This window comes from Lontra canadensis, unplaced genomic scaffold (genome assembly GCF_010015895.1).
Source record: "Lontra canadensis isolate GAN:19392208 unplaced genomic scaffold, GSC_riverotter_1.0 scaffold134, whole genome shotgun sequence".
Classification (NCBI taxonomy): Eukaryota; Metazoa; Chordata; class Mammalia; order Carnivora; family Mustelidae; genus Lontra; species Lontra canadensis.
The window spans coordinates 2,318,985-2,328,831 of NW_022631128.1; the positions used below are offsets into that span (position 1 = coordinate 2,318,985).

A 9,847-nucleotide genomic window follows, 5' to 3' on the forward strand; every position below is an offset into this window, starting at 1 on the left:
AAAGCTCAGTCACACACTAGCCAAGTGTATCCAGTAGCCCAGCAGAGACAGTGCAGGGGATGTCCACAAGGAAGGGTGAGCTGCCAAACTTGAGAGATGCTTTCTTTCTTCTTCTTCTTTTAAAATATTGAGTTCTTTTTTTTTTTTTAAGTAAGCTCTAGGTCCGATGTGGGGCTTGAACTTAGGAACCCGAGATCAAGAGCGGCATGTTCTACTGACTGAGCCAGCCAGGTGCCCCTGAGAGATGCTTTTAATTAGGAATCAGTTCAGAGCCATTGGCTGCCAGGAAGCCTGGGGTTTAAGTCTCCTCTGACCAAGTGTGTGCTGCTTTGGGTCTCAGTTTCCCCACCTGTGAGTAAGAAAGCTGGAGCAGATGAGTCCTAGGGGCATAGCTCAGGGCTTCCTGGCCTGCCTCACTGGCTGTAGATTCAGCTCTTCAAACCACCCTCTTTAATTCCTCCTAGATCCCCATCTTCCAGAACATGTCACCAACCACTGACCTCCCAGAACCTGGACCGCAACCTGCCCTTCTCCGGTTGAAAGGAATTGAAACCAGTGTACATTCCACACCCCCCAGCCTGACCCAGCCTCCAAATTCACAGAGCCAGGAGGTACTCATCCTCATCTCTCCTCTCAGGTTTTATTGACTGATGGAAACTACATCTTTGTCAGCCACCAGCTCCACGGGGACAGTGCTGGGGACAGGGAACCTGAGATGATGCCAGATTTCAGCCTGAGAGCAGACACAGAGTTCTGGAAGGTGACCCAAGAGGGAAAAGAGAGAGGAATATGTGAAAAGGCCTTGCGGGGGAGGAGGAGGAAGAGATCAACAAGTTCCTCCTGCCCCCTACAACTCTCAGAGTTTAGGAACAACCCAGGCCCCAGCCCCAACGCTTCTGGACTCCGGCCCAAGAACTTGGAATCATCTATGATCTCCAAACACAGCCCAGCTCTCACTGACTGATAGGCTCTTATCTCAGCCAGTCCAGACTCCAGCCCAACCCAAGAGGGAAGCAAACCAGGGGAGAAGGGGGCGGAGGGGTTGGAGGTGGCCCCCCTGGTTAGGGCAGATCTAAATACTGCAGCAGCCTGGGCAGAGCCTTTGCATAACATCACAGCAGCAGCTGCTATTGCTAGAGTTTGCTGGGGGCCCAGCACAGGACGGGGTTGCAGGGACCCATTTCCAGCAGCCAGGAAAGGGGAGTGGTGTTTGTGCTATCTGTGTGTATTGGGAGAGGCAGTCTGACCCCTGAGCCAAGGTGGGGGGTGGCAGGTCACTGCTGAGGCCACAGCCCAGGAAGCCTGTGGTTGCATTCCAAGCTTCAGAATCAGGGAGCTGTTGGGCTCAGTGGAGGGTGGGGAAAACTCCTAGAGGCCAGCTCCAAGGTGAAGGTTCTCTTCTCTGAACCCCCAAACCTCCACAGCCCAGCCAGAGAGAAGAGGGAACCTCATCTCTCCTTCTCAGGCCAGAGCTGAGATGTCAGGTGGGAGCCCCAGGGGCCCAACAGGAGGAGCATGCAGGAGGCCAGCTAGGGGAGAGAGGCCAGCCCCAGTGTGCTGGGGCAAGGAGGCTGGGGGGTCTGAGGAAGCCCAGCACTTCAGCAGCCCCCAGGACAAACTGTCGGGGGTGGGGAAAGTTTCCCCTTCCCTGGCTGCTTCCCCATCAGGTGAGCCGTTCCATCAAACTCCATTGCATAGTTCTCAGTGGGGGGAGGAGGGGCAGAAGGGGTCCCCAGGCCTGTCCCTCCCTGCCTCCCCAAAATATGGCTTTGGAAAGGAGTCCCCAAGAATCGAGAGGGCCCTCTGGATGGGCGGACCCACCGCTCACAGGGAAGAGATCTTGACAGTCTCCGGGAGGAGGCAAGGGGTGCCCAGGCTGGAGTTCCTGAGGGTGCTGCTGGCCCCACCGCCACCACCAGGGGAGGAAGGTTGGCTCTCATCTGGGGTGTTGGCAGGAGGGGTAGGGATACTGATGATGGCAGCCACGAAGTCCCGGCTGTCGCAGTTCAGGTCGAGGCTGTCGTGGGGCTTGGCATTGAGGCTTGAGCGGCTGTGCATAAGGGTGGGAGGTGGAAGCGTCTTAAAAGGTGCTCTTAATACTTGCTACAGCAATCGTGACATGTATTGAGTGCCTGTTGGGTCTCTGGCTCTGTTCTAAATGCTTCGCCTCCATCCCCTCATTATGGCGGTGCCCAGTGAGTGAGTGCCCTGGGGTCAGGTGGTCCTGGGTTGAAATCCCAGTCTTACCTTGGCCCCTCTAAATACCTCTTCTCTCTTTCATCTGTAGCATGGGAATAACAGAGTTGCCTACCTCGTAGGGTCCTTGCAGAGATTAAATGAGATAAGAAGTGCTATAAAGTGCTCAGCCCAGAACATAATGAGCACGCATGGAAATACCAGTATTTCTTACCTCATAGGGTCACCGTGGAGATTAAATGAGATAAAAAGTGCTACAGAGTGTTCCACATAGTGCCCAGAGCATACATACATAAGGAGCATACATACCAGAATGTTCTCCATCATGGTTGCTCCTTACGATGCCAGACCCTCATAACAATCAGTGTAAGAGTTACATGACCTGGTCCTGTTCCTTTCTGATTTGGCTTCCCACAACTCTCCCCCTCACTCACTCCACTCTACTCACAGGAGCTTCTTGGCTGTGTCTCTAACACGCAGATCCATTCTTGCCTCAGGGCCTTTGCACAGGCTGTTTGCTCCCTCCCTCATCTTCTTCTGGTGTCACCTCAGCAAAGCTTCTCCATACCCCATTCTACACCCTGTCCCCCATCCCCAGTTTATTTTTCTTCTTGGTACTTAACACACCTCATTGTGTACGTGCTTGTTTATTAACGGTCTCATCCCACTAGAATATAAATTCCAGAATGTCAAGGAGCTCTGTCTGTTTACTTTGCTGTCTGAAATGAACTCAACTTGTAAACTCCTACAGTGAACTCCAAAGTGCCTGAAAGTGTGCCTGGCATATAGTAGGTGCTCAATAAATGTTGGCTGAAAGAACCAACAAAGAACAAGTTCCAGGCAAGAGAAGCCCAAGTTCCCCACATAGAGGAGTCCGAGCTTGAGCTTGGCTTGCTGGGCCAGAAGTCAGGACATCTCAGACCGCCATCCCCTGCGCACCCCACCACCCGGTCTCAGCTCTGAGCTTCCCCCAGGGGTAGCCAGCAGGTGGGGGTGCTTACCTCTGAGGGGCAGGGCTTCTCCGCAGCCCTGCCAATGTGTCCAGCTCCTGCATGCTGCCACGACTGACTGAGGCCGTGGAGTTGGCAAGGCGAATGGCACGGCGCTTGGCCCTGCGGGGACAGCAGGAGGACAGCAGGCTGCCAGGCCCCACTGCCTGGGAGGACACGGAGGTGCTGCGGCTGGTGCGGCCCCCCCAGTGAGACAGCACCCAGAGCCTCACTGAAGGTTAGCTCATCTGTGAACTCATGGCACTGTGGGCAGAAGGGAGACACGGTCACGAGGCAGCACACGGGAACTGACCCCAGCCCTCGGCCTTTGCTGAGGCCGCTCCCTCCTTTCTGGAAGTATCTCTTGCTTCCCTTCCTCTGCCCACCCTTCAAGGCTCAGCTGTACTGGGGCCTCTTCCAGGAAGCCCTGTGGGATTTCCACAATCAGTAGTGAGCCTCCCATCCCAGGGAGAGAACTGGCTGGGCTGCGGAGGAAGGCCCCTCCTTCTGTCGCACCCCCCCACCCCGCCTTTAGGCCTCACCGTTGTCTTCTCTAGACAGTGAAGGAGGTGGTGATGTTGTTGCTCGAAAGCAGAACGGTTCCGGACACACAACGCCTGTTCCTCCCCACTGCTGCTGTCCTGGGGTGGACGGAGCAGAGGGACGAGGTCAGAACCTTCCTCCTCCCGCCACTTCTCCCCCGCCACCCAACCCCAAGGCAGGCCCCTCCCCACCTCAAGGCCTCCGTTCTGCTTGTACTGTAGGAAGGCATTGGTGGTACCACTCTTTGCCAACCGGATCCTTGCCAAGCGCACCTTCTACAGAGAAGGGAGGAGACAAAGGGTCAGGTGGGTAGACACAAGAGCAGACTGGCTTGGGGCACGGGGAGCAGGAGGTACTCTGAGGGAAGAGGCTGTTACCTGCTGTGCTCGGCGCTTGTCAGCACGCTGGTTCTGGTGGTAGATGCGGCTGAAGTTGGACACAATGACCGGCACAGGGAGCGCAATGACCAGGACACCGCTGAGGGAGCAGATGGATCCGAAAATCTTGCCAGCAATGGTGCTGGGCACCATGTCTCCATAGCTGGGGGCAGGGGAGGGAAGCCGAGGTTAAGAAGAGTGCCCACACACCCCTCAGTCTCCCACACCATCCCATCCAGCCCAACACACTCTGCGACCCTGGCCGGGCACTGAAACTCTCTGAGCCTCAGTTTCCCGCTCTGCAAAATGTGGGGAAAGACCTCTCTGGCCACCAGTGGGGGTCAAGGGAGAAACTGGCCCTCGGCCCCTACCATCTGCTGCCCCCATCTGAGTTGCACACAGAGCATCTGAGTCAGCTGGAAATCTATTAATACCAAACAGAGGAGAGAAGGAGGAAGTCAGAGGCAGTAAATATAGTCTCCTGGGGAGAAAGTCCAAGCACCACAAGCCAGCTGAGGGGCTCTGAGTCCTGGGAGCAGTGCTCTGTTGGTTTTGCTTCCATCTGTCTTACCTTCTCTAGGTAGGACCCCTTCTTATTACCCCAGAAGAAGCCTTGAAACTCTCCTCCCATGAAAAAATAGGGAGAGCCTTGAAACTCCCTCCTCCCTTTTCTTCATGCCATCTCCTCTTCCCTGGGGATGGAGCAATGCCAATCTTACCCACTTGTGTCACGGGGTCGGGGTGGGGGGAACCCAAGCTTAGGGAGGTTCCACAGCTGACTTGCTCGAGATCGCCCAGCATACTTTTGTTCTGAACACGGGACCAGTGAGATCCCCTCCCCTCTGCAGTCCCAGCCTCTAGGCCTTCTCTCAGTCCTTGTCGCCCTCCCCCCCAAGGATGGCCGTTCCTTATTTCTTTGACTCATTTAAAAGTCTCTCCAACTTGGCCATTTCTGGTCTGTGATGTGTCATCTCAGACTGTGTCCTCAACTATGAGACACAGGCAGCTGTCCACCCTCTCAGGGTTGCTGTGAGGACTCATTAGGGTAAAAGGCACTCAAGAACCCGGTTCCAACCCACTCTCAGGGCTCAGTATTTGTATGTCAATCCAATTCTGAGCCTCTAACCAGAATTAATTTCTACTCCTTAGAAACCCGAAAGCCATTTCTCTGTAGCTCTGCTAAAACCCCAGCGAGCCCCCTTCACCCATTCAACAGATCCCAAGCAACTGTACACCTAATTCCAGCAATGGAAATTTAGAGAAGGAGCATGGTATGTGCCCTAAACAATGTCTTTAAGAACAACATGAATTTGGTGATTCTGTCTGATGCCTTTATCCCAACTTGTTCCCTCTCAAGGATTGACAGTAAAAAAATAATGCTGAAAATACCTCGACCTGGAGAACATCAAGGAATCACAATGTCACAGAGGTAGGACCCTATACGGCAGATGATTCTGGAGGTTTGAGAGACATGGGTCCTCAAGGTGGGAAAAAGGAGGTGGTGGAACGCCAGTACCTAGGTATCCTACACCAGAAACTTTCAGAGAACTTTCACAACCGTGAGGTCACAGAATCCCCTCTAGATGACGAAGGGATCAACATTTCTCATTTGCCACAGGGGGGAAACAGGCCTAAAGAGAACAAGGTCAACAGAAAGAGTGCAGCTAAGACAATCCTTGGAACCCAAGTCTCCTGACCTGGACAGTGAAGGCATTGTCAGACCTGCAAGGGATTTGGAGATTAGTCCAACTCCCTTTGTTTTCAGAGAAGAGCAGGCAGAAGAGCAAATCGAGAAAAAAAGAGATATTACTCTTACAGAGAAAGGTGAGTGTAACTGATCGGGCAGCTCCCAACACCGGGTCTGCACTCACCCGAGGGTGGTCATGGTGACAATGGTATACCAGAAGGCCGCAGGGATGCTAGTGAAGTTGGTCTTGTTTGTGCCCTTCTCAGCATAAAACATGACCGTGGCGAAGATGATGATAGCCATGGTAAGGGAAAAGAGGAGAAAGCCCAGCTCAGAGGCACAGCTCTTGAGTGTGTAGCCCAGAATCCGCAAGCCCTGCGAGTGCCTGGAGAACTTGAAGATGCGGAACACCCGGAATACACGCAGGGTGACAAAGGCGCCCGAGACATCCTCGTTCTTGGGCACGAAAAGCCCGATGTAGTAGGGCAGGATGGCCACCACGTCGATAAGGCTCATCACACTCCGCAGGAAGCGGCACCGGCTGGGGGCGGCGAAGAGCCGCAGGAGGTACTCGCCCGTGAATATGAGCACGCAAGCCGTGTCCATGCAGAAAAAGGCTAGGGGGAAGCGGTCGCCGCAGGGCTGCTCCCTCGGGGGCCGCCGCGTGGGGCCGCGGCACGGGATGGTCTCCACCACGTTGGCAATGACCGACACAGCGATGAAGAAGCCTGTCACGTAGTAGAAGACGAGGGCCGCCGTGCTCGTGTGCGGGTTCTCGAAGGCCCGCCAGAGCCGCTGCCGCAAGGAGCTGCCGGCAGGCAGGGCAGGGCCATCGCCCGCCTGCTCCGCCTCCTCGTCCTCCGCCAGGCGCTCGGCGTTCTCCTTCTTGCGGTCCCGGTACTCTTCGAGGCAGCAGTCGCCCACGAGCTCCGGCACCAGACCGTAGAAAGCCAGCTCTTCGTCGAAGGCCTGGATGCACTCCTGCCGCGGGCAGTGCAGGCGGCCCGTGCGGTAGAAGTTCAGCACGTGCCGGAACATGTCGGGGTCGCGATCGAAGAAGTACTCGCCCGAGTCCGCGTCATAGAAGAATTCCTTCTCCGAACTGCCTAGCAGGGTGTCTGGGTAGCGGTCCAGAGTGTTCTTCCAGGTCTCGAAGCGCCGGCCACTCACGTTCACCACCAGAACCTCATCCCCTCGAGACGCCTTCACCCCGGGCGCAGGAGGCAGGGGCTGCTGGGCCAGGGGCAACCAGCCCACCGCAGCGGCCCTCGCGAAGGGCAGCCACGTGGCCACGCCGGCCGCCATCCTGCCGCGCCCCAGGCCCACGGAGACTCGGGGCGGGGGAGGGTGGCCTTTAGGAGAGTGTGGCTGTCTCCAGGATGCTGGGGGCTTGGAGAGGCCCTGGGCCACTCGCACAAGCAAACTGGGGGTGTCTACAGAGGCCGAGAGGAACCAGGAGGAACTAGAGAGACGGGTAGGGCCTTGGGGGGCATTTAGAGGATCCAGGGGGGACTTGGGGGATGTCTTGAGGGACCAACCAAGGAGGAGCCAGGGGACATGGAAAGGAGCAGAAAAATGGCACCTGGAGGGGCCAAGAAGGAGCCTAGGGAGTGTTTAGAGCAACTGAGAGGGCTCTGGAGGGGTCAGCATGTGCCTGGGAGATGTATGGGGTGTCTAGGGGGCAAGAAACACGGGAGAGTTGCCCACACTCTCAAGAGTTCTGAGGGAAGATGGGGCTGGGACCCCTTAGTGGGTGTGGAGAAGGGGCTGGGGCATCCAGAGAGGTGGAAATGGGACCAGAGGTGTTTAAAAGAGGCTAAGAGTGTCCGGGTGCGGGGGGGGGGGGTTCTAGAGGGGCCGAGAAAACTGAGATGGGTCGTCTGCACCCTCAAGACTTCTGGGGAAAAGATTAGGGGACTGGAGCTCCCTCATGGATCCAGGAAAGGGGTTCGTGCAAGGAAGAGGTGGCTATAGAACCAGAAGGTTGTAAAGAGGCTGCGAGGTGTCTTGGGAGTGCCTAGAGCAGCCAAGAATAGCCTGAGGGGGGGTGTCTACACTCTACAGGAGTTCTGGGGAAGGCAGGCCAGGTGAGGCCCCCTAGAGGGACTGGAGAAGGGAGTAGGGCATCTGAAGGGTTAGATATGGGGCTAGGTTATTTTTCAGAGCCTGAGAGGTGTCTGGGAGGGAGGGGTATGTAGTGCTGCTGAGAAAGTCTGGTCCACCCTCTCAGGAGTGCCTGGGGGAGGAAAGGGGCCCGAGGAAGCCCCTTGGGACTCAACTGGAAGTTGGGCACAGCCCCAGAGCACCCAGAGGCTGGATAAAGACTAAGATAAGAGGAGGGGGTCCCTCCAAAATGGGCCGGAGGGCGGGGTGGGATGTTAAAGGGAGCTGGGTGTGTCTCAGGGGAGGGGGAGGTTGGCGGGCCTTGCGGAGGGGCGGGTGTGCGGATGGGGGAGGCCGGGGCGAAGCTGTGTCCCACCGTTAGGGGCTGGTCTGGGGAAACCACACCCCGAGGGGCTGGCGGTGTGTGCTGGGCAGTGGAAGCAGCGGCGGCAGAAGAGGAGAAGCAGCCACAGCCAGGCCCGGGAGAGAAGGCAGCGCAGACAGGCAGGGGGAGGGGGCTGGGTCCCTGGAAGGACGAGGTCCAGCAGAAGCCCTGGGGACTATCCCAGGATGGGCTTGGGAGTGGGGGCTGGACCAGGGAAGGACAAGGACAGCGCTGTGGGTGGCCCCCTCCCCCTCCCCAAATGGCCGTCCTCACCTGTGTCCCCGCTGCAGCAGCGGCCACAGCGTTGGGGCTGGGGGTACCAAACACCGGAGCTCCTGCCCCCCTCTGCAGAGCTGCCTGAGTTCTCCTCCTCCTCTGGCTCTCTCTCCCCGCCCCTCTGAGCTTGCCGGGAGCTACAGAGAGAGGTAGGGAGGGGCCTCGTAGCTCCCAGAGCCCCCTCCCCTAGGACAGCCTGAGAGGGACCCTGGGGAGACTCCGCCTCCTACAAAGCTGGTTGGGCCTCAGTCGCGTCATCTGGAAAATGGGGGTGGCAGGGAGCTCTGCCAGTTCTCCCCACCTCCTTCCTGGACTCCCCCCTCTTCCTGCCCAGCTCCTACCCCCTCTGCCCCCAGGGGCCCCCACCCCCACCCGTCTGAATCAGCAGCACTTAGCAGATCCGATCGATGGGGAGTCGTCCGTTAATGGCCCCAGAGCCCAGTGCCATGTGGAATGATGCAGCGCTGTGTCCCCTCCCTGCCCCCATGCTGGAGAAGGGCTGAAGAGGGTGGATGGAGGGACGGGTTGGGGGGGACATTTCTCTAGATGGCCAGGCCCCCAAAGATGTTCTGGGGGGTGGGTGCATGGTTTAGAGCCCAGCTCCGATCAAGACTGTTGTTGTGGGACTGGAGCACCATCCTGGTTTCAGACGTGAAATAGGGGGTAAGGGGGGTGTGGATGGGGGCAACCCAGGTTGGGGACAGGCATACCACGTTGTCTCCCTGGGGGTCCCCACTCTGAGGGGCAGCCTGCCTCATCCTTCCGCATTCAGCAGCCTTAGTTCACACCTCCTCCTCTAGAGGACTCTGCTCCCTGGTGGCACAGAGCACTGGGTACCGAGTGACTCGGCCCACAGATGAGTTCAAACCCCAGCTTTGCTACTGACTTGCTGTGTCCTTTAGCAAGTGCCTTGGGTTGTATCCTCGGTTGTCTGATGGAGTTACCCCAACTTGATAGTGTCATGGGGAGCATTAAATGGAGTGATGTGAGAAGGGACAGCACTGGGCACTGTGTACAGGGAAGCCTCATTTTTAATAAAGGTGTGGTGCGAGCACTAAGGGGGGACCAACTTTCCCCTTTCAACCAATCTACCCATCCGTGTAAGCCTCAGTTTGCTCACTAATCACGCTCCTGATTTGTCCGTTTCTCCATCCCTCCACCCATCCACCATGCAGCTCCCCATCCGTTCTCCCACCCACACAACCCAGTGCTCTACCCATCCCTCCATCCACTTGCTCGCTCACCCATTTGCATATTCACCCCATCCACCTATTTGCCACCCTATCCTTAA

At 57.0% G+C, this 9,847-nt stretch overlaps 1 protein-coding gene across 1 annotated transcript; it reads right to left on the reverse strand.

Annotated features, from left to right (window-relative positions):
• Positions 1–615: 615 nt before the first annotated feature.
• KCND1 (potassium voltage-gated channel subfamily D member 1) lies at positions 616–8,758 on the reverse strand. The gene is given in 9 exon segments (XM_032842950.1): positions 616–753; positions 1,829–2,050; positions 3,198–3,382; positions 3,384–3,449; positions 3,728–3,826; positions 3,920–4,003; positions 4,106–4,268; positions 5,977–7,225; positions 8,554–8,758. Coding segments are annotated over 8 exon segments (1,965 nt in total). The 5' UTR covers positions 7,098–7,225; positions 8,554–8,758; the 3' UTR covers positions 616–728.
• Positions 8,759–9,847: the final 1,089 nt, after the last annotated feature.